The sequence below is a fragment of the Coccidioides posadasii genome, chromosome 2 (genome assembly GCF_018416015.2).
Source record: "Coccidioides posadasii str. Silveira chromosome 2, complete sequence".
Lineage (NCBI taxonomy): Eukaryota > Fungi > Ascomycota > Eurotiomycetes > Onygenales > Onygenaceae > Coccidioides > Coccidioides posadasii.
The window spans coordinates 2,797,584-2,818,286 of NC_089408.1; the positions used below are offsets into that span (position 1 = coordinate 2,797,584).

A 20,703-nucleotide genomic window follows, 5' to 3' on the forward strand; every position below is an offset into this window, starting at 1 on the left:
GATCTCTGGCGCGCATTAGTGAAATGCAGCTCGCCTCCCTGAATGCCGGCTTCTTGGTGAGAGAAACACGGTGTGTTCTTTCTGACAGGTAAACTGCAAAACATGACCCTTTTTAAACAGCGTAGATCATAAGAAATGTGCTTGGTTCATCTCCTCCACAATTAGAGGAATAACACGAGGAAAGAAGAAGTAGGTGTTGTCGCTTCCATAGAAACCAAGCCAAGGGTTTCAAACCTCAATTCAGTAGCACCCATTTTTCGGAATATCTTGCCAAAGTGGATGGCAAAAGGGCTTTATACTACACTCATCATACATTTCAGCTCTTCGCACATAGCAGAGTGTGCTCTGATATTAAAATGAATTCAAGGTACACTAACAGCCGAGCATGGGAGAGGCAGCGAATAGATTTTTCAGGCTGGCTGTCCGCATTCTTGTAGAGAGCGACTTACTGTATAATGGGCAGCCAGTCCTTCAACATTTAAGGATCCTCTCTGAATCAAAACACAGGCTTTGCCAGGCTGCACCTCATGGGCTATCTTTAAGGCATGGCAGTCCATATCTGGCACCTAGCGAGGAAGAGAGACGAGTTGATAATTGCGACGCGTGGAATGACAACGAGATGTGAAAAGTAGGGAAAACGAGGGAGCGCGGCCACTCAGGGTAGGGACTTCAAGGCCTTCCTCTACGTCCATTTTTTTTCTTGGAATGCATCTGGTCTGCGTGCTTCCAGGCGTCCACTTATAGACATAAGGAAAATTCATCGCGTAGAGCCTTGCAAGATCTGGGTGGCAGGGAACCAAGTCTCAATGGGCAGAGACGAGGAACTTCTGTTCGGCTGTCGAGTTGATTGGAGGCCCTGAGGTCACGTGGAACACGAGTCCGACATCAGTAAGGGCGGCGAGCAACCGTCACCAAACCGGAAGAGAGCCTGCCCACCCAACCTAAATATTTTTCTGCTCAGCACGCTTGGACGGGCCAGTGTCGCAGGAGCGCATTGGGGAGCGAGTGCATGAGTGGGACAATAGCTTAAATCTTTTCGAGTCTAATAATTAATATCCCAGATATGGCAGATAGTTTAGAGGTAGATCGAGGATGGTCTCTTAATGAAATTTTCTCTTTCGCTGACAATGCTACTTCTAGGAGCGGCTCCGCAGCCATGCAAACGCCTTTGATGGATTGCTGTCGTTAATCCCAGCAAAATACTATTATGGAGAAGATACCAGTGTGAGTGTCTCAGTCCTTATTTTCTCTGATATATGGTGTTTTGTGGGTGCCAATCTCATGCTGGTCATCAGCGCTGACTCTCACGAACCTATAGGATCAATGGCAACGAAAGAAACAGACAAAAGAACAAGCCCGAAATGCAAAACGAGCTAAATTAGATCCTGATGCAGCAAAGTCAGCGAAAGACGTTATGGATGAAAATGCCCGCAAGCGAAAACGCGAGGACGGACAGTTGGACACGGATGATGGGGAACTCGGCTCCGAGAAACCGCTTGAAGGGCTTAACCGCGGCGATTATCGTCAGAAGAAGCAGAAAAAGGGAGACAGCTCGACAGACGGACATCTCCCGGAGTCAACAAATGATAGTTTGCAACATGAAAAGGAGGAACGTTTAAAGCAGAAGCAAGAAAAAAAAGCAGCAAAACAAGAAAAGAAGAAACAAAAGGTAGCCGAAAAGACAGAGAAACGAAAGCAAAGGCAGAGGGCCTTAGAGCAATCGACGAAAGCTTCGATGCACCCCATAACTTCTGCTGAAAAACCAGATGCAACAGCCTCCAGCGCCGATGACGCTAGTAATGACGAGGAGGTTGCGGATGAGATGGCCCCTGTTGAAGGCTTCTCTGGGGAAAAAGAGTCCAATTCTGAATCAACAGCACCCACGTCGCCTGCAGCCGATTCCAATCCTTTTGATACATCAAAACCGCCCTCGGGAACCTCGTCTACATCGTCCGTTGTCCCGCCTACGGAAAATGATGGCGCTAATAAGAATGATGAACAAAAATCTAACCCAAAACCTTTAAAACCCACCTCAGAAGAACTCAAACAACGTCTACAGAAACGTCTTGACGAGCTGCGCGCTGCCCGACATGCTGATGGATTCAATGGGAAACCCGCGAAAAACCGTCAAGAATTGATAGAAGCTAGAAGGCAACGTGAGGAACAGCGCCGTGCTCACAAGAAGGAGATGCGCCAGAAGGCTAAGGAGGAAGAGCAAAGACTTCGTGATGAAGCCATCGCCAAGCGCTTCTCTCCCAAGGGTTCGCTACTGGCATCTCCCGGCTCCCCCGCCGATTCCATCACATCGATACCAAACAATTTTTCGTTTGGCCGAGTTGTTTTTGCCGATGGACAAACAGCAGATCCAAGTTTGTCCACCCTTCGTAATCAGAAAAAACAAAAAGGCCCTCAAGACACCGGAACAGCGCTAAAGGCAGCTGAGGCCAAACAAACAAGACTTGCTGGCCTTGATGAAAAGAAGAAGGCGGAAATCGAAGAGAAAGACATGTGGCTTAACGCGAAGAAGAGGGCTCATGGCGAGAAAGTGAAAGACGATGTGTCTTTGCTGAAAAAGGCGCTAAACAGGAAAGAGGGCACGAAGAAGAAGAGCGAGAAGCAATGGAAGGAGAGGATAGAAGGCGTAGCGAAAAGCAGAGAAGCGAGGCAGGCCAAGAGAGAAGAGAATATTCGAAAACGAAAAGAAGAGAAAGGGAACAAGGGGAAGAAAGGCAAGCCCAAAGCTAGGCCTGGCTTTGAAGGAAGGTTTAAAACGAAAGTTGGTGGGAAGAAGAAATGATAACACCGTACGATGATTACGTTTGATTCCTACCTTGATACCTGTTTTCTTTATCTTCGTCTGTGCAGCTCCAGCTCTGTCCGTTGATGACAGGGAGAATACAACCGCAACTCGACCACGCAATTTTTCCACCTTCTGGATTTCAGTGATTTATCCGGCGTGTAGGTCAGGGCCAGAAATCTTGTACATAATGATGCGCTCGATCTGATTTGATGCCTTTTTTTTTTTTTTTTTTTTTTTTGTTTAACAAGCGACAGGAAAATGACTTTTATTGTTGACAAATGAAACTGCATTGTAATACGGACTCAGGTTCAGAATGCTCCAGGTGTCGGCCCGATGAAAGTCACCACACTATATACATACACCGGTTATCATTTGAGTAGCTTCTCGAGATCAAAAGAGCTTGTCTATCAAAAAGAAAAAGGAAACTGCTGGCATTGAAACGGATCGATAGACCTTGAATAGTTCGATTTAATTTTATCTGTAAGGGGCATCCGCACGAGCAGCTGCAGCTATTTCTGACTCCCACTTATCACCGTTGGCCAGTAATTTTTCCTTATTGTACAATAGTTCTTCCCTGGTTTCTGTCGCGTATTCGGCGTTAGGAGCTACAAGCGAGCAGTACGATTAGCAGGCATTCAATGCTTCCAAACACGAAGGCTGGATGTCCTCTTTCGAGGGTCACTCAGGTTAACATAGGAACTCTTAAGCATTGCTTACATTCAACGATGGCATCTACGGGGCAGCTCTCCTGGCAGAATCCACAGTAGATGCACTTGGTCATATCAATGTCATACCGTGTCGTCCGTCGGCTTCCGTCCTCACGCTCTTCGGCTTCAATGGTGATGGCTTGTGCAGGGCAGATGGCCTCGCAGAGTTTACAGGCGATACACCTCTCTTCGCCGGATGGATATCTGCGTAGGGCATGTTCGCCGCGGAATCGTGGAGAGATGGGGCCTTTCTCGAACGGGTAGTAGATTGTATACCTAGAAAGGCAAACGTTGTCAGAATAAGAACGCAACACTCATCGCAAGCCGCACTGGAACATGGAGCTAGGAGCATAGTGGCCTGGTATTGCAATTGAAAAGCGTGCCGAGAGAGAATAGGCGGTACTTACGGTGGCCTAAAGAATTGCTCTAGCACCACGTACATGCCGCGAAATAACTCTGTCATCAAGAAGTATTTTCCGGCCTTGTCTAAAGTCGAATCTTCGTCTTGATCCCATCTCTTTGGCGTAGGCATGCGGAAGCCAGGCTGTGGCGGGCCGTGTGGTGTTGCATTCTGAACGGCTGATGTCGAAAAAGTGAGGGCAGGCGTGCTGGCGGAGCGGTGGACAGATGACGAGGAAGGGAGTGAGTATGGCAGAGCGGCCCGGCGTCGATAGGCGACCAATCTTGTAACTGCCCTTGACGACGCCATGGTGTGAAAATGCGTCAATTGCAGCGACTGAGGAAGCAAAGTGAGTTCTGGACGGGAGATGTTCGCTGCCCTCTCAGAAGTGGTGAAGGTCAGATGGTTTTTGCGGGCGCTGATTGGCCGGCGGCTGACCAAGCCCAAAAGAACAGGAACTTCCAAAAGAACCTGAAGAATTCAATATCTTCCCGTGCAGCACCTCAAACCCTCCAACTGTCACGGCTACCCCGGTCCAACGGCCTCACCTCCACTGCTCTCCTCTTGTTCAGTTCCTTTCGCTAGCCAAAATGTTCCGATCCGCTCTCATCCGGTCTCTTCGAACCGTCTCCATACCTCGTGCCGTGAGGAACTCTTCGACCGTCCGTCAACTCCCCAGAGCCTCTGCCATTGTTCGGCAATCCCAATTCGCTCCGTGGATCCCCTATCAGGCTATCCGATCGTACTCTGCGCCAGCCGGCCTTAACCAGTCAGAGGTTGAGGGAAGAATAATCGACCTGCTTAAGAACTTTGACAAGGTGAGCCCCGGACCATTGACTCAGCGAAGTGATACTGTCGAATTCTGACCTAGGTTGATATTTCTTAGGTTACGGATGCCTCAAAGGTACAGAACGATCATCATTTTATTGCTCCTCGTGTGACGATGCTCACAATTGACCCTAGATTACTCCCACTTCGCACTTCACAAACGACCTTGGACTGGACAGCTTGGACACCGTTGAGGTTGTGATGGCTATTGAAGAGGTACGTTTGTGTTTCGAGATAAAGAATTATCCGCATTTGGCGTCAGTGCTGACCAGTTTCTCAACAGGAATTCAGCATTGAAATCCCAGACAAGGAGGCAGACGCGATCCACAGCAGTATGTACCACCGGCTCAAAAATTAACTGCAAGATACGCTAACAATGTTTACGTAGTCGATCAAGCTGTTCAGTATATCCTTTCCCAGCCCGATGGTTTGTAACAGTCTGGCCCTCATTTTTCTAGTACATTACTGACTGCATGTAGCCCACTAAACTGGCCGATATTCGATTCCGTGAGCAGGATTACCCCGGGGAAAATGGTTATGTATTAGAACTAAGGGGTGAAGGCGCCGGTTAGTAGGCTGCATGGGGAGGTCACGATTTTGCCGTTCTAACCGTTCCTCTCTTGTATTGTGTATATCAACTTTGAGATTTCGAACAATTTTAGATGCCTTTTATCTGCTGTTCCCGTTGGTGAGGCGACTCTGCCTGCGTCGGAGCTTCGATCGCAAGGATGGAGACAGGCAAAAAAAAAAAAAAGAGAGACAGGAGCAAATGGACCCAAGTTGTAGTGATTATTCGCCCCCAACAATTGTGAAAGAATAAGGTTGCCTTTTCAGTGAATACTGACGCACAGCCAATGGTGTATGCCTTGCTATTGTTACCCCGGGAAAAAGGGTCGCGTTTCCAGATACCATTCCAGTCGTGGTGTAAATTCGATGCCACTTCATGTGAAAACTCGATTGAGGCGGCCAGTCCAAACGCAATCTCGGCATCTTAGTGTAGGTAGACACGGTTTAATAAACACTTAGAAGCATGCGATCCAATTCCGCTTGCCAGGTAAAACCCCCTGTTCTCTGCAGAGAGAGCGAAAAAGGCTGCCAAGACCGTTGGAGCTGATACGATTTGTACCGGCCAGATTTTGGGGTGCCTGTTGGCACCGATTTCTTCCAGGAGGCGTCGCTCTGCTCTCCGCCAAACGAGCTTATTTCAACAGTGAAATAAATATCCCGCCCCGAGAGATCGTCTTCTTTGTTTTCTTGCCTAGCGCACTCTCTGCTTCATTACTCCAGAGACCACTGTTTTTCGTGCTGCCTCACCGACCTGCGAACATCATCGCTCGCGGACAAGCAGCTCACCCCGAAAGCTTTAATCCCGCCCCTTCGAAGATATTCGAATTAGTCCATGCTGTATAACCCGACTTCCTGACGCTTCTTCACACCAACGGGTTCCACATCTGGCGGCATGGCGACTCAGAGTGGTCTAACCCGCCGTCGGGGAGCAGGGAGGAGTACGGGCGATGCCAGTGATGGCAGTCGAGTGACATCTCCATCTCCCCACAATGGATCCGATAACCGCGTACCTGAGACGTCGTTCATCGGAGGAGAAAACGGGCACAAGATTGCCTTTGATCCGCGAGATATCAGCGAGAGCGCTGACAAGGTCAAGCAGCCAAAGTTGACGTTAATGGAAGAGGTGCTATTGCTAGGGATAAAAGATAAGCAGGTTGGTGAATCATATCACCGGGGATTTCCCCTTGGGCTTTGTGATACGCAATGGGATATAGTGATGTTTAATGTTATCACTTGGCCATTATGCTCACGATTCAATTGCTTGTGCTAGGGCTACTACTCCTTTTGGAACGAGAACATTTCGTACGCCTTACGGGGATGTATTGTGATCGAGCTGGCTTTCCGTGGCCGGATCAGCATGCAAAAGGATTCTTCACGACGCCGCTTCCCGCTTGCTGATCGGGTCATTGAGGTTATTGACGACACATTGACTGGAGAAGTCTTGCTGGACGAGGCATTGAAAATGATGAAATCAAGCGAGAAGATGAGTGTTAGCTCATGGATTGATCTTATGAGTGGTACGGATATGCCCACTCTCTCTATATATATCTTCTGTGAAGCAGTTATGTGCTAACTTAGCGTGTGTCTCAACAATCAGGCGAAACCTGGAATTTAATGAAAATCGGCTATCAGCTTAAACAAGTACGAGAAAGGCTTGCAAAGGGCCTTGTCGATAAAGGTGTCCTTCGCACTGAGAAACGAAACTTCCTGCTCTTCGATATGGCCACCCACCCTGTCGCCGACAGCGCTGCGAAGGACGATCTAAACAAGAGAGTTCGAAATATCTGTAGCAGCCGCACTGTCATCTTACCTCCAACTCAATTCCTTCCCAACGATGTTGAATTCAGATATTTGAGGACTATAGCTATGGTCTGCGCAGCTTACGCCGCTAATGTTCTTGAAAATTGCCTCGTTACGATGAACCATGATGCACGAGAAAGAGCATTTGCTCAGGTGGATGAATTACTTGCTGACTATTCGCAATGGCCGTTTTCATTAAGGACAGGTGGTACACAAGGAATAGGGGCGAATTTGGCTCAGGCAGTCAGAGAAGAGCTTGACAAAGCCAAAGATAGGGAGCTTCAATTAGAGGTTTGTCCCCCTTGGGTTACGTGTTTGGAAAAGTTCAATGCTTACTCTCCAACAGGTTGTGGCAGCATGCCTAAATGTGTTTACTCGTCTTGATTCCCTGCTCTGAGCGTGAAACTTTTACTCTAGATTTATGTGCCTGATACCTTTTTTGCCTTACCAGCACCTCGTACTTGTGTCTTGTATCTATCTCTGGGCCCATCTTTCTGTCCGTGGCCTACACTTACGACACGCCCGCCAAACCACCTACCATTCCGCATCAGAAACCAGAGATGAGACGGGTCGTCTGGTCCCGAATGCCGCTCTCGTCCTATAGCAGCCCTCTATCTAAATGTTCATCCGTCTAATAGGCCACAGTTAAAGCGATCCCTCTGAGAAATCATGGGAAATATGACACAAAGCTGATTATCTGGGCTTTTGTGTTGTCTATCCTGTTTCTATACTGGAGACTGCTCCTGAGACCGCATATGCTCTTCCCGTTTTTCTTTTTTTTCCTCTTTTTTTTTTTTTTTTTTTTTTTCTTTTCTTTTTTTTCTTTCCTTTTTTTCCTCCTCTGCTTCTTCTATATAAGTTCTCGCTCTTCTTTTCTCTCTAATCCTTGTTCGATTATTAGGGTAATTTTAAATTGCACTTTTGAATTTCCCTTTGCCATTATTCGTTCATCTATATTTTGTTTGATATGCTCTGAATTTGCCGGATTATTTCCCGGCATACCTTTCCGGATCCAAGAAAATGGAAGACTTCACTATGGATAGAGCGTGACATTAATGAACCTTTGCCATTATACCTTCTTTTTTTTCTTTTTTTTTCCCTTTCTTTTCTGGCTTGCTTTCATTGTGAAGTGTCCGGCATGTCCATCTTACTGTTGGATCTCGCAAACGAAAAATCTACCAAAATGAAGAGTGAGAGGGTCTCTATGGTTGCGAACCTGCTCCTTGGGATTTCAGCACTACTTCCCTCGTAAAGCTAGAATGGACGGTATATATATTTTCACCACCTTATGTTTGTAAGGCTAATCATAATTAATATGCAGCACAACCCTTCCCCTAAGCTCCCCTGCTTCGACAAATGTCATAGCCTCCTTTGCTTCATGCAACTCAAATACTTTGTCAACATACGGCGTCAGCTCTCCCTTCTCGACGAGTTTCCCAATTATCCCTAGGTGTTTCCCGTTCGGTTCTATTGAAACGAATTGGCTGTGTGGGTGTTGGTTTTTTGACGCTTCCCTAACTTCGCTTTCCGCTCCCACTGTGGTTGTGATCGCACCATTTTTGCATATGATCTTCTCATCGTGGGCTTGTCTATGTGCCTTACCGCCAATGCAATCTAGGACGAGGTGTACAGGCGCCCAGCCTTTTTGAACCCATGCCTTAACAAGATCCGGATTTTCAGCACAGTCGATCACTTCATCAACATGGAACTTGTCTCTCAAAAAGGAGCTCTGCTGCTTAGAATTAGTAGTAGCAAAGATCCAGATGGACGCGCTAGGCAAAAGCGATTTTGACCTTAGCATCTGAATCGCATGAATCCCCACGCTGGAGGCACCATTCAAAATCAGCAGTCTCAAAGGCTTATGCACTCCATGCACCTCTTTCAACCAATCATTCACCCTCAACTGCTCGAACAGCCCTTGATACGCCATCAGCGCAGGTAAGGGAATACTCGCAGCCTCAACCGCAGAGATATTTTGCGGTTTAAACGCCAATTCATCTTCCTCAGCCGCAACACAATCCGCAGCACCACCATCTCTACTCGGCTCAATCAAGCCAAACACGCGATCTCCAACTTTGAATTTAGGTCCGTCTCTAAGATGCTCGTCTGTAAAAGGAGTGGAGAGGACAGTTCCGCAGATATCATGCGCGATGACCGCTCCGGTTTCTCTGCGATGGAGGAGATGAGGCCATTCTAGCTCGCCGCGACATACAGCGGCTGCTTGAACTTTGATCAGGTATTGCGTCTCAGTGGGTGTAGGAGTAGGAAAATCAGCTCTGTAGACGAGAGTGGAGGGCCCTGACTTGCGGTGTTTCACGTAGGGATGGGTCGGGAGGTAGACGGCCGGCATTGTGGGTGGGATGAGCTCTTCGCTGGCGCCTGTCGGCTGCATTGTGTCCATGGATTCTCGACGGTAGGTAGCTAATGAAAACTTCTTGATCGGGATAAATCGAGACAAGATGGCGGCGGACGAAATGACAGTATCCTGGTATGCGACCAAGGAGTTAAACAAGGAAGCAAAACAAATGCAGGGATTCTAACACGACTTACGTACAGGGAGGTCACTGTGTGCCCCAAGGTCTACGGCGGAGTAACGCCATGGAGATGTGTAGCATTAAATAGGAAAAAGCATTCCTAGCAAGACCTAGCCATTCATGCTAGCCATGCATCTGCATTTACAAGGTATAAGAAGCTGTAACCGAAACATGCTGAATTCAGTTTTTGGACGCTGGCTAAAATCAACTCCCGACTGCCAAACGAGCGGGGCGGGCAATGATGTAATGGTTGACAGCTTCTTGATGAAGGATCAACGCTGCCAAGCCTTCAGGGGACCAAGCAGGCAAAAATACGGGGAGATTCTCCCACGAGCTTTTGACATCAGGATAATAGCTACAGGCGGCTTGAAGATTTGCTTATGGTCTGTCATAGTTATACATTACTAGGAACAGGAGGAGTTGGATAGAGAAAGGAAAGGTAGAGCGCCATGTCCTCGCCAAAGTAATTCCATCGAACCAGACATCATCAACAGATTAAAAAAACAAACACCTTTGATCAAAGCAGCCGATAGCAATTAGTATAAAAGATAAAGAGGTTTGCGTATATGGATATCGCAGGGGGCATAAAGGCATCGAGGTGATTTGCAGAATAAGGGAGATAAACCGAGAGATCCACCAGCATTCTAAACTTGCGGTCGTACAACTGACTAAGAGGGCGGAGAAAAACAATAAAAAGGAGAATCGTAGCCTGTCAATAGTCATAAAAAAATCCCAAAGATGGGAGCATCTTTTACGGGGAGAAATTAAACGAGAACGGAAAACAGAGGAATCGAACCAGAGAAAAAAGGTAAGTAGGAAAAGGGAGACACAAAGCCTGCCAACTCCGTAAACAAACCATCATTATGTGTAGGCAAAAGCCGAACCAGCAAGATAAGCCATAACTTGGGGGTCAAAGGCGAATGTAGGATATCGGAGAAGTGGCTTCGATGAGGAAAGGCTGCCGCTGTTATTGCCTCGAAGGGTAAAGGTGGTGCAGCTCGTTGACGGGCCCATATAGCTCTTCTGGATCCTCAAATACTCTCCACACCGTTCGAGGAACTTTCTCAAACGCTTTGTCAAACCTCTCCGGGCTGTTTTTCTCTTCCATATTGGGCAAGCCCATCACCTTCCTGATGAATATAGCTTTGATCCATGGACCGTGTTTCTCATACATCTCTGCATATGCCTCCGGATCGCTCTGGGTCGAATCTCCAATACACAAGATCTTTCTTTTTGGAAACCAGCGCTGAACCTTTTGCATGCGGTGGGTTTTGTATTCTTGTGTCGCCTGCGTGAATGATTTCAGTAAGCCTGCTAGAGACTGCCACGAGTTTTCACGCAGTATCATGGTGCCCGGCGGATAGTTCTGCTCAAGGAACGAGCGCAGGAACGGATAGAGGTTATAGGGAGATGCGGATAGATAGAACCATGTTGGCTGGAGCTGATTTTGGACGTGAACATAAAGCTGAGGCATGCCACGTACGGATTTCGGTTCTTCCGCAAAGGTGGTTCGGAGAATCCCAATCGCGTCTGGGGTCATGGTGTATTTGATGGTGTCGTCAATATCGGAAACAACCAGCCAGCCCTCTGGGGCCGCAAAGGTGGTGCTCATCGTTACGGGTTGAGGCCAGTTGCTCAGTGACGACGATATGACAGTGCCATCTTTGATAAATTGGTAGGATCCTATACGGATTGCGTGTGATATGATACCGTGTGGGTTGGAAGGATTGAGTTTATACTTATTCCCATCGGCGGGCGTGAGGGCGACATCTAGTTCTACGAATCGAGCGGGCGCAACTTCGCTAACAAACGGTTGAAGTCGTTCTGCTATCCGTTGACGGACCACGGGGTCTTCGCCAGCTTTTCCGTCCAAGCCAACCAGGTCGGCGATGAGAGCGATCAGTTTCCCTAGATCCTGACGGCTATGCTTTTCAAATATCGCAGCTACCACCTCGGTTTGCCATGTGTCAGGATGATCCAGGCGGGTCTGCGTTCGAGGCTGGAAGGCCGTACTGTTGAAAAGCCAGACGGTATGATGTCGAGGGTCCGCACGAGCCACCTTTGGGTGTGCCCAACCCAAGAAGGAGACGAGGTATTCTACCCATGAAATCAGGCATGATTTCTGAGAATGGAGTGAGTGAACAGAAAGCTGACTCTCAACCCGGTGAAAATTGCCCCTAGCACGACCGCGCCTCTCGTCGCTGGTCTCACACAACTGGCTTTCCATGCTCATAGAGGAGTTTGGCAACGGGTCTTTCGCCATCCTCGACGAATACTTTGGGTATCGCAGCGCTCGAGGGAGAGAACCAAGAGATAGCAAGGTCAAACCAGAGAATTTGAGGTTGCAGGAGAGAAAGAAGGCAAAAGAGAAAAGTAGGAAAACAACCCAGCGAGCGGGTAGGTACAAGCTGTGGCCGAGCTTGCCAGGCAGGAGCCTTATGAAGGCTGACTCACAGCGACGCAGTCAGGCAGAAGGACAAAGAGCAGCAAGGATGAGAGAGAAAGGCAGAATGGAAAATGACTGGTTCTCATGACAGAATTCGCAGAGAGGATTCTGTCCTCGGCGTCCGCTGACAGTAAAGCAGAGCCATCAGGAGAGAGCCCGAGTGACTGCAGTCACTCGGCTGATTCTCCAGTAGCGAGGCAAACAACGTGGCTCAGGCAACATGAAACCCGGGCTAACTTAGTTTAACGTCCCCGCCGATGCGATTTGCAAAGCCTGTTATTTGCTGCTCGTGCGCGAGGCGGGAAGGTTTACGGGGAGGTCGGGGTTGGATCACCTGGGGACGTTCGAGGACGGTGATTCGCGGCATGTCTCGCATCTGGCTGCATCACGGCGCTTAACTCGAGCGGCCTCCAGTCGTTGCTTGGCCCTCTCGTTGAAAGCGGTTGAGTGCCTGTGACCAGCCTGGCCCGCGGCGTGTCATATGTAGGCAAGTAACCAACTATTCTTGGCATCATGCTAATTTTGGCGGTTCTGCTGCAGGCTGCACGTTCACCACCAGACCGCCAGTCGAGCCCAGGCCAACCCTGACAGGAGGACAATAGAAGTCGATCCCGCTAAGAGAGCCCGGGCGTGGGATTGCTGGAGGGCATGTCTGCGCCACGCTGCGCCGATATGCACCTTCAAGCTGCTGACTATGGCCAGAACCCCTGGGAGATGCGTAATACCTCTACAGATCGATCCTAGAGGAGAATCTCTGGTTACAGAGACTTGACACACCTTCAGTAACGGCTTTATTCTTTATTTCTTAGCGTGACTGTATGAGTAATATTGATCATGTTGCAGAAAGAACACATCAACCAAAGTTTAACCGTCATGGAAGCAAACGTGTGTCTCGGTGTCCTTGGGGGCAAAATTACATTCGAAAAGTATTATAATGATCGACGGGTGAATTGAAGACGACCAGCTCGAGACAACACCAGGGCAGCTAAAACCCACCTACAGACCCAATCTACCGCTCGCGTTTAACCAAGGATATGCATCGAAGTTAGGAAATATGAACAAACACATGAACTCTTCTATGTGACCGTCGACCGTCGCTGCTTGCCTTCACGATTATGGGATAACAGATGTCCGGCACGGCTTGCCTCGACCGATGTAATGGGTCCGCGAGAACCAGCGGCTGTCACCGCGCTGGGAGTACGCGGAATGTTCCCCAGCTGCCGCTTCGATTTCTCTCCACTCCTCCCGCTGCAACGGCCTGGCGAGGGTAGTTCTTTTTCAACTCGATGGGCCGCTGGGGATGCTGGAAACAGCGAAGGTCCCATATTCAACAGTTGAGTTACTTTCGAGTTCAAAATGCTAATCTGAGCATCTTTCTCCTTGATCTCCTGCCGGAGCTGCTCTTTTAACGTCCTAGATTCCGCCTTGTAAGATTGAAGCTTTCGATCTCTGTGTGCTATCTGGGCCACAAGGTCTGCCGCATGAGCTTGTAGCTTCTGGATCTGCAGTGATTGTGAAGCTTTCGTCGCATCATCCGCCGGAGTGTTTAGGACGCGCTGCTTCTGCTCATTGACGAGCTGGAAAACCTTGTGCAGGGAACAGTTTTGAGAAGAGTCTCTACGCTCGTTCACTCCGGTCCCGTGACGTTCAGAGATGAAGTCACATAAAATAGCCATCCGCGTCTCATGAAGTTCCAATAGGCTACAAATCTCGTTTTTTTGTTGATCTAGTTGAAGCTCGTATTCAGATTTCATGCGATCGATGCGATCCTGTGTGCAGACCCCCTAAAATGATGTGCTCCGTCAAAAGAGGGACAAATTGTAGGCGAACAAGAACAGGCCGACATCCAACGGCTTCAAACGAGACAGAGAGAGCCTTACCGATTTTCCTGATGAGCTAGGTCGAGACTCATTTCCTGACAGAGACTTATCTTGCTGAGCATGCTTCAACTCTAGGGCCTGTCTGCCGTTGTGCATAGATGCACTCGGACGGCCATACTCGAATGCAAGCCCAGCAGGCTGATCTGGAAGGGTCGACTTCGAAGTCAAGTTTAAAGGAGACTCCAAATGGCTGCCGACTGCATGCTCAAATGATTGTCTCTGTGGTGTTGATGGGGTATGTAGCTCCACGCTCCTAGGCCCATGTGCAGAGCCCGGCAGCTCCGCCATGGGAAAACATCGCTTAGGAGGAGGCGAGGGATTCAATGTTGACGTCGATTGCAGCCACGGATGCACTGAGCGGTCAAACTCTGACTTCAAGAAAGAACGAAGGCCCGATTCTCGTTCTATGCATCTGGGATTTGCGCATCCAGTACCAGTATGTGGCGTTTCCGGAGTAGTTGGCCATTGGGAATCCGCATGTATTACTCTTGACGTGGGAGTAGCACTTGTCAAGATCACGTTCCCGTTTCCAACTGAGATATTTATCGGAGGTGGCCTTTTCTTTCTCATCTTGGAAAACGTAGATTTACCACTGAAAGAACCGAAGTGGTCACCATTTACGTGGTCTGTATGACCGATATTTTCACGCAAGGATGGGTTAGATCGAGTTTTGAATCTTGACTTTGGGGAAAAGAAAGAGGTCATCGAGTTTGGGAACGGAATCGTAGATGATATGAGAAAGGCATAGGCTGAAGGAATTGAGAAAGGGATGAAGAGGCTGGCGGAGAAAAAGGACAAACAAACGACAATAAAATCAATTTTGTCACAGGGGATCTAATACGACACGATAGAATATTTTTCTGAGGGATACCAGGGCGACGCATAATGGAGCACATCAAACATGATCTTCGACATGCACAGTTCAACCCTAGCAAAGGGCAGATATCTCTGAGAGAGCAGCTCAGGATTCCCCCAACTCAACGATTCGCCGAACATTCTTGACGAACCCATCAAAACCTTGGGGAAAATCATGGGCGCTACAAATTCTCACGAGCTTACTCGCTAGCCAATTCTTTCGACGCCAACCTCCCATCAAAGAGCAACCTTGGCCAGACAGGGAAGGGTCTTGAAAGTTTGGCTCTCCCTCTCTCAGAGCTGTCGTATCGAGTGTGCAGAGTTGGTGGCGAGCGGTCCTCTGGTTGGTCAATGGCTGATACGGACAATGACAACTCATCGCTGGCTGTGTTGGACCCCCAAACGCTGGGGGAGAAGGACCAAAAACTTCTCAGGAACCCGCTCTCGTTTCCCATGCCGCCGTGGCATGATTTCTCGCCGCTTTGCTACCAAACGCTGGGTCGGGTTCTAGAAGACTAGTCCGCATCTGGACTAGTGCATATGCATCTCAATCTCGCTTTTCGTCCAACGGCTTCTCCAGCGTTTGCAGCAGCCTCGATCCCGGCGGCAACAGAAGCATTTCTATTCCCTGCAGAACTACTCCGTACCGGCGGTATGGTTCGCTGTGGTCCCTGCTGCTTGCTATTGTTTTTGAATCTTGCCTGCTATTGTTCTGATATATCCCCTGGCCTGGCTGGATCTTCCCAACTCCCGAAAGTAAACCTTTTCCCTTGCCTCAACAAGAGACTGTGAGACGTTGCTTGGAGGTAAAACGGGAAAAGGGTCCAAGGAGACGACTAATGGCATCTGGGCGCATAAATTTCAAAAGCAATTATGACCAGGCCAGTGGGCAAATGTTTACAGAGTTCGTAGTGCCTGCCAGGATGATTACGGATGCATCATGCTCCAAAGGTGCAGCTTGGGTCCATGATTCTCCTTTCTTACCACCAAGTACGATAATATGCCCTGAAGTGGGTGCCAATTCTCTAAAAGTTTGTGCTATGCGGCAATTTCTGTCCGACCAGCGCTGCTTAACTGTGGACCATTTCAACCCGATTCCCCCGACGCTTGCGGCCGATCTATTAAGATTTCTAAAGCAGAGGTTCGTGAGACACCACCGAAACCCGAGTTCTCGATAATGACAAGCGAATATAGCAAATTGTTGACCCTACACTTGTGGAAAATATTCGCTACCACTCATCCGCAGGAGTTAGTAAAGGAAGACAGCGCCTATAGATTCAAGCCACTGCTCATACAAATGCCAATGCGCAAGTATTTCAGCTTAATAACATCTGATTCTTTCTGTTGGCAAACGGTCATGTCCATTTCCATTGACGCTGTGGACCTTGGTGAGCTAGTTGATATTTCCAGGATCTCCAACCTTGTCTATTTGAGAATAACGGGGTCCCGGCGAAGGCGGCAGTGGCCCCAAAACACCTTCGTGAATGATCGAGTGATCAAAACCTGGAGTGAAGCCGCGTGTGCGGGCAAAGCGTTCAAATATCTTCGTGGTTTGATCTTAGATTCTTCATGTGATCTCACAATCAATGCCTTTCCTTATCTGGACCGCTTTCCCGCCTTGTCTTTGCTTGTCCTGGAGGGACGCCTACGGGTTGAAGGCAAGGGCCTTCTAGAAGCTGGAGATCGCCATGGCTGGCAAGCGAGCACATTGCCTCATGGTGAATTCTCCTTTGAAGATTTCAAAGCATCGTGTACCAACGGGGAGGAGCGACAGAAACCATCGATCTACTCTAAAAACGATCTGTCTCTTCCGACATTACATTTTCAAATAGGCTGTTCTGGTGACAGCCTTAATGAAGTGACAATGATATATCATTTTCGCAGAGAGCCAAAAATTACTGATCCCAAGTTGGGATCTTCCAAGAAGGTTGCTAGATTGACGAGAACAGATAAATTTCCGGGAATAAGCAAACCCAGGCGGCCGCTCAAGGTCAAGGCTTCCAAAGGAAAAGATATAAGTGGCTTGCTCGCGGATTTCGGATAGGATACCTGCTTTCTTCTGATCGGTACACCTGCTTTTCATTCCATTATATTTCAGGTACATTAGTCTCAGCAGCGGGCTTAACAGGTGTTTATTTGAAGTCCTCCCAGAGATGAGGGTTTTGAGGAAGCTGGGGAAAACTTCAAGGTCGCCTTTTTCACTGAAAAAATCACTCCTTAGGTAGCGTTATATCGTGTATGGCCTGTCTGGACAGCATGTCAATTTAAGGCTGCCCTTTGACATGCTTGCCTGATTTCGACAAGGCTCGGGGACCGATCTTGAATATTAATGTATGTCGGGGATGCATGTAGATATCGCTCCCATTTTTGATGCATTCCAATTGTATGTCCAGTTGGACCCTTAATAATAATGAAAAATGTTAATTTATAATAATACTATATGCTCCTATAGGCCTAGTTTGACAATTGGAGTCTGGCTAGGTTGAATGGACAAATGATGTCTATAAAAAGCTTTGGTAGGTTTTGGTTGGCAAAAATCTAAAATCGAATTGGTAAATCAAGTTTTGTTCAAAAGCAGTACTCAGCGGCTTCTTTGGATCAAATTTTGTACTCCGTACTTCCGTGCTGTTAAGTGAAAGAATCAACAATCTCTTTTTGTCCTAACTGACCGATGATGTTGATGATGCCCCACTCGGTGATGTCGGAGAGGTGAGTAGTTAACGCTAAGACAGCGCCAACTTCCCCCCCTCCTGCTCTCGATCAGGTTCACTACATGCCAATCTCATAGCTGGACTGGTCCTGATCTATTCACTACCCTTGGTTGTGTGCATGTTCGTCTTTTTTTCCCCCAATCTGAGCGTTTCTATCTACCGAATCCCCCTTGTGTCGATCCGTGTCATAGCTTCCTCTCCCTATACTGATGAGCTAGCACATCATGGCAGATAAACGCAAGTCCACAGCATCAGACACGTATAAAGACTCTGCTATCTCCTCTCCTCGTTCAAGCTTTGATTCCCGATCTCCGTCCACATCTCATTTTCGCATCAATTCCCTTTCTGGAGCTTCTCCACACCGCCATAGCCTCTCAGAATCGTTTCGCATTATGCCACCTTCACCGCGCGCGCGTCGGCCGTCCGTAACGCAGGCTGCTTTACAGAGTCTCATTGACAATCCTCCGGCCCATAATGGTGCGGACCCAGCTTTTTCAGGGCGAAACTGGACGCAGATATCCGTTGAGGAGCTGGTGAATCCGGAGGATTGTCATTTTGTGGAGGCGGATATGACGATTGAGGATGCTACGAATGTACGCTGCATGTGGACGAAGATTTTCTTTTCTATGATTTCTCTCTCTCCCTCAGGCCGATGCTAATTTGTTGTCTCGCTGTTCTAGCGGCTGATCGAATGCGAAGCGCCCTCGCTCCTAATTCGAGAATCCGCAGAGCAAAATTCAGCTATCGGAACATTCGATTATGCAGATCTCAACGCTTATCTGCTGCTAGTGGTTGGCATAACCAAACCAGATGACGAGCATGCTGCATCGCTTGAAGAACTTGGGAGGAAAGCTAGAACAGGGGAGAGAATTCTATTAAGAGAAGTCAAGAACTTAAGGCCGAAGGAGCCCCTGACGACGCTACCGTCAAACGTGAGCTTAACAAAAGCTGTAGAGGCGTTTGGTGGAGGTGTACATAGCGTGGTCGTGGTGAAAGAGAATTCTTCTGAGGTCCTGGGTTCCTTCAATCAATGGAGACTTGTGAAATTCCTATGGGAGAATGCCAGGAGTTTCCCCGTCATAGAGCAGCTGTATCCGCAATATTTGCGAGAATTAGGTCTTGGTTCTCAGGATGTCATATCTATCAAGTGAGTCTCTTCAATGCTCCGAATTTGGTCGTTATGGATAAGAGCTGACCCGCTCAATAGTGGAGATCGACCGTTATGCAATGCATTAGAGCTCATGAATAATGAGGGTGTGTCATCTGTTGCGGTTGTTGATAATCAATTTAACGTGGTCGGCAATATCTCGGTGGTAGATGTCAAAGTCGGTCTCATGAATTCCCCTTTTTGCCAATAGCACACATTTTGACAGTCGTACAGCTTCTAACGCAGTCTACGTCGCTCCCTCTGCTTCGCGATACTTGCATCCACTTTATCTCCGTTATCTTATCGACACGAGGCTTAAACGAAGGAAAGGATTCGTTCCCAGTTTTTCACGTAAACCCTCAGTCGACTTTGGCACACACCGTCGCCAAGCTGGTCGCTACTCGGTCCCACAGGTATGTCTATCATGTCTCGCCAGACTTTGGTCTGTCTTGCGAGTAAATTCTTGATGCTGATGTTGCAACAGAATGTGGGTCACTGATCCTCAATCTCCCTCGTCTTCAGGCCCATCAACTCCTGCACACTCCTCCGTTCACGTACCTCTCTCTAATCAGAACAATATTGTTTCCGGATCTACGGCGGGCAGCACAATTGGAGCTCAAGTATCTTCCCCCAGATTACACTCCACTTCAAGCAGTCCATCGTCTCCACCTCTCCCACAGTCCGCTCTGCCCCATCATCCCACCCCTATAGCCCCCTCCCAGAGTTCACCAGGCATATACCCCGCGTCCCTATCCTCGGCAATACCTGCCTCAGCTCTTCCAGGTGCTCGGCTCTCAGGCCGCCTTGTCGGGGTGGTCAGTCTAACGGACATTCTGAATCTGTACGCCCGGGCCAGTGGGCTTAAACCAGCAGATCCGAGCGATATCCGCAGCCGGCGGCGACGAAGCAGTAGCTGCAGCGTTGGAGTACGGAAGAGTGGGGATATCGGTAGAGAGATCTGGAATCGCACCGGCTTCTGACCGGATAAGGACGTCGGATCAGGCGAAGGCACCCTTTCCTTAAGTGTTGACGAATTTGCCACCACCCTTTCTTTTGGTTCACCCAAGCCCAAGTTATCCGGCCAACCAGTTGCCCTAATTGCGTAGCCTGCTAACTTGGCACCGGAACCTTTGCTTGAAAGATGGGTTTACCTTTGCACCACTTTGAACCCGTACCGTTAGAATTTGGGATCTGGATTGCTCTCCACTTTTGTTATTTTTCGAAGTTTGCTGAGACCAGCGTTCTCATTGGGGCTTTTTTCATCGAGCAATTTTTTCCGCTTCAGATGCGTGAGATTACGAATCACTTTGTCCTTTTTTTTTTTTTTTTTTTTTTTTTTTTTGCTTTTTCTCCCATGCTTAACATGGCCAGTATTCTGGCTGTAGTGGGCGTCCTGGGCTTGAGCCACTGTTATCTTTCGTGCCATGTTCGGGTTTATCCCCCGTTATGGTCATATAGCTTCTGAGCATTAAAATCTGCATTCCGGTGCCCGAAGTTAAATTAAGATCTCATGCGGAGTACTCTGTAAGAGGCATCAAATAACCCCGGTCTCCTCCGTGCCCACCAGCGAAGCACGAAGCAAGCCTCCAGTCTCCACATCTGGCTGGATCGACCGCGGAGCTACCCGGCGCACAGACGATCGTGACCTCCGAAAAACGACGGAAAGGAAACGCCATACCCACCATCCTGACTAAGGGAGCTCTCTGCTAGTTAACTAAACTTTCTCTGCTCTAGATGTGGCTGTGCGGTACCGAAATAGGTTGCCCTCGTCGACCCAGGTTCACGCGAGGCAGACAACCCAAGGTTCTCTGCACATTTCTTCTCTACTAGGGGTGTTGATCCGATCGTGGCTATCTGCAGCCGCATTGTTACGAGTCAACAGCTTGTGTCTCCTGCATCCTGGAGCCTTCTAGACCTCCCACGTAGCGCCAGTTACCAAGTCGAGTGTGGATTCGGCTTGCACGGACGCTCAGATCCCGAGGACAGGTTTGTGAGACCACTGTTGTGATTGATATCCGATGAAATGCT

The 20,703-nt window shown here is 48.5% G+C and overlaps 9 protein-coding genes across 10 annotated transcripts; 5 read left to right on the plus strand and 4 right to left on the minus strand.

The window, feature by feature from the left end:
- Window positions 1-967: 967 nt before the first annotated feature.
- Window positions 968-3,405, plus strand: D8B26_003441 (uncharacterized protein). The gene is made up of 3 exons (XM_003068315.2): window positions 968-1,081; window positions 1,141-1,224; window positions 1,319-3,405. Exons 1-3 carry the CDS (start codon window positions 1,064-1,066, stop codon window positions 2,795-2,797), a joined length of 1,581 nt encoding a protein of 526 aa, XP_003068361.2. The 5' UTR covers window positions 968-1,063; the 3' UTR covers window positions 2,798-3,405.
- Window positions 3,045-4,240, minus strand: D8B26_003442 (uncharacterized protein). Its single transcript, XM_003068314.2, has 3 exons — window positions 3,915-4,240; window positions 3,518-3,783; window positions 3,045-3,405 (listed from the first exon to the last, which is right to left on the minus strand). The coding sequence occupies exons 1-3, from the start codon at window positions 4,214-4,216 to the stop codon at window positions 3,275-3,277; spliced, it is 699 nt and encodes a 232-aa protein (XP_003068360.1). The 5' UTR covers window positions 4,217-4,240; the 3' UTR covers window positions 3,045-3,274.
- Window positions 4,241-4,389: 149 nt separating this feature from the next.
- On the plus strand, window positions 4,390-5,619 carry NUO12 (Acyl carrier protein, mitochondrial). Its single transcript, XM_066124151.1, has 6 exons — window positions 4,390-4,725; window positions 4,794-4,811; window positions 4,871-4,951; window positions 5,019-5,067; window positions 5,124-5,162; window positions 5,215-5,619. Exons 1-6 carry the CDS (start codon window positions 4,498-4,500, stop codon window positions 5,220-5,222), a joined length of 423 nt encoding a protein of 140 aa, XP_065980229.1. The 5' UTR covers window positions 4,390-4,497; the 3' UTR covers window positions 5,223-5,619.
- Window positions 5,620-5,988: 369 nt separating this feature from the next.
- On the plus strand, window positions 5,989-7,499 carry D8B26_003444 (uncharacterized protein; the record flags this gene model as incomplete). Its single annotated transcript, XM_003068312.2, has 4 exons — window positions 5,989-6,455; window positions 6,573-6,819; window positions 6,900-7,393; window positions 7,449-7,499. Exons 1-4 carry the CDS (start codon window positions 6,195-6,197, stop codon window positions 7,497-7,499), a joined length of 1,053 nt encoding a protein of 350 aa, XP_003068358.1. The 5' UTR covers window positions 5,989-6,194.
- Window positions 7,500-8,306: 807 nt separating this feature from the next.
- D8B26_003445 (uncharacterized protein) lies at window positions 8,307-9,765 on the minus strand. The gene is made up of 2 exons (XM_003068311.2): window positions 9,653-9,765; window positions 8,307-9,587 (listed from the first exon to the last, which is right to left on the minus strand). Exon 2 carries the CDS (start codon window positions 9,501-9,503, stop codon window positions 8,403-8,405), a length of 1,101 nt encoding a protein of 366 aa, XP_003068357.1. The 5' UTR covers window positions 9,504-9,587; window positions 9,653-9,765; the 3' UTR covers window positions 8,307-8,402.
- Window positions 9,766-10,536: 771 nt separating this feature from the next.
- Window positions 10,537-12,200, minus strand: D8B26_003446 (uncharacterized protein). The gene is made up of 2 exons (XM_066124152.1): window positions 11,791-12,200; window positions 10,537-11,733 (listed from the first exon to the last, which is right to left on the minus strand). Exons 1-2 carry the CDS (start codon window positions 11,897-11,899, stop codon window positions 10,604-10,606), a joined length of 1,239 nt encoding a protein of 412 aa, XP_065980230.1. The 5' UTR covers window positions 11,900-12,200; the 3' UTR covers window positions 10,537-10,603.
- A 654-nt stretch (window positions 12,201-12,854) lies between these two features.
- Window positions 12,855-15,063, minus strand: D8B26_003447 (uncharacterized protein). Its single transcript, XM_003068309.2, has 2 exons — window positions 13,963-15,063; window positions 12,855-13,866 (listed from the first exon to the last, which is right to left on the minus strand). The coding sequence occupies exons 1-2, from the start codon at window positions 14,665-14,667 to the stop codon at window positions 13,159-13,161; spliced, it is 1,413 nt and encodes a 470-aa protein (XP_003068355.2). The 5' UTR covers window positions 14,668-15,063; the 3' UTR covers window positions 12,855-13,158.
- A 418-nt stretch (window positions 15,064-15,481) lies between these two features.
- D8B26_003448 (uncharacterized protein) lies at window positions 15,482-16,861 on the plus strand (the record flags this gene model as incomplete). The annotated part of the gene is made up of 2 exons (XM_003068308.2): window positions 15,482-15,958; window positions 16,012-16,861. Exons 1-2 carry the CDS (start codon window positions 15,657-15,659, stop codon window positions 16,859-16,861), a joined length of 1,152 nt encoding a protein of 383 aa, XP_003068354.2. The 5' UTR covers window positions 15,482-15,656.
- A 536-nt stretch (window positions 16,862-17,397) lies between these two features.
- On the plus strand, window positions 17,398-20,358 carry SDS23_1 (cell separation during budding). Of its 2 annotated transcripts, XM_066124153.1 has the most exons (6): window positions 17,398-17,526; window positions 17,760-18,121; window positions 18,209-18,675; window positions 18,736-18,853; window positions 18,910-19,088; window positions 19,160-20,358. In XM_066124153.1, exons 2-6 carry the CDS (start codon window positions 17,921-17,923, stop codon window positions 19,653-19,655), a joined length of 1,461 nt encoding a protein of 486 aa, XP_065980231.1. In that variant the 5' UTR covers window positions 17,398-17,526; window positions 17,760-17,920; the 3' UTR covers window positions 19,656-20,358. The 2 variants fall into 2 exon arrangements, with proteins under 2 accessions (XP_065980231.1, XP_003068353.2); XM_003068307.2 differs by having other exon boundaries at window positions 17,398-18,121.
- Window positions 20,359-20,703: the final 345 nt, after the last annotated feature.

Bases quoted from the DNA above. Each gene is read 5' to 3' on its own strand.
- D8B26_003441 (XM_003068315.2), top strand. The intron at 1,225-1,318 runs GTGAGTGTCTCA...ACGAACCTATAG, and splicing joins ATTATGGAGAAGATACCAGT to GATCAATGGCAACGAAAGAA.
- D8B26_003442 (XM_003068314.2), bottom strand. From the start codon at position 4,216: ATGGCGTCGTCAAGGGCAGTTACAAGATTGGTCGCCTATCGACGCCGG. The intron at 3,784-3,914 runs GTAAGTACCGCC...TTGCCTTTCTAG, and splicing joins GAGCAATTCTTTAGGCCACC to GTATACAATCTACTACCCGT. The intron at 3,406-3,517 runs GTAAGCAATGCT...GCTCGCTTGTAG, and splicing joins CGTAGATGCCATCGTTGAAT to CTCCTAACGCCGAATACGCG.
- NUO12 (XM_066124151.1), top strand. From the start codon at position 4,498: ATGTTCCGATCCGCTCTCATCCGGTCTCTTCGAACCGTCTCCATACCT. The intron at 4,952-5,018 runs GTACGTTTGTGT...GTTTCTCAACAG, and splicing joins TTGTGATGGCTATTGAAGAG to GAATTCAGCATTGAAATCCC. The intron at 5,068-5,123 runs GTATGTACCACC...ATGTTTACGTAG, and splicing joins GGCAGACGCGATCCACAGCA to TCGATCAAGCTGTTCAGTAT.
- D8B26_003445 (XM_003068311.2), bottom strand. From the start codon at position 9,503: ATGGACACAATGCAGCCGACAGGCGCCAGCGAAGAGCTCATCCCACCC.
- D8B26_003446 (XM_066124152.1), bottom strand. From the start codon at position 11,899: ATGGCGAAAGACCCGTTGCCAAACTCCTCTATGAGCATGGAAAGCCAG. The intron at 11,734-11,790 runs GTCAGCTTTCTG...TTTCATGGGTAG, and splicing joins CAATTTTCACCGGGTTGAGA to AATACCTCGTCTCCTTCTTG.
- D8B26_003447 (XM_003068309.2), bottom strand. From the start codon at position 14,667: ATGACCTCTTTCTTTTCCCCAAAGTCAAGATTCAAAACTCGATCTAAC. The intron at 13,867-13,962 runs GTAAGGCTCTCT...ACATCATTTTAG, and splicing joins CTAGCTCATCAGGAAAATCG to GGGGTCTGCACACAGGATCG.
- SDS23_1 (XM_003068307.2), top strand. From the start codon at position 17,753: ATGGCAGATAAACGCAAGTCCACAGCATCAGACACGTATAAAGACTCT. The intron at 18,854-18,909 runs GTCGGTCTCATG...ACAGTCGTACAG, and splicing joins TCTCGGTGGTAGATGTCAAA to CTTCTAACGCAGTCTACGTC. The intron at 19,089-19,159 runs GTATGTCTATCA...ATGTTGCAACAG, and splicing joins GTCGCTACTCGGTCCCACAG to AATGTGGGTCACTGATCCTC.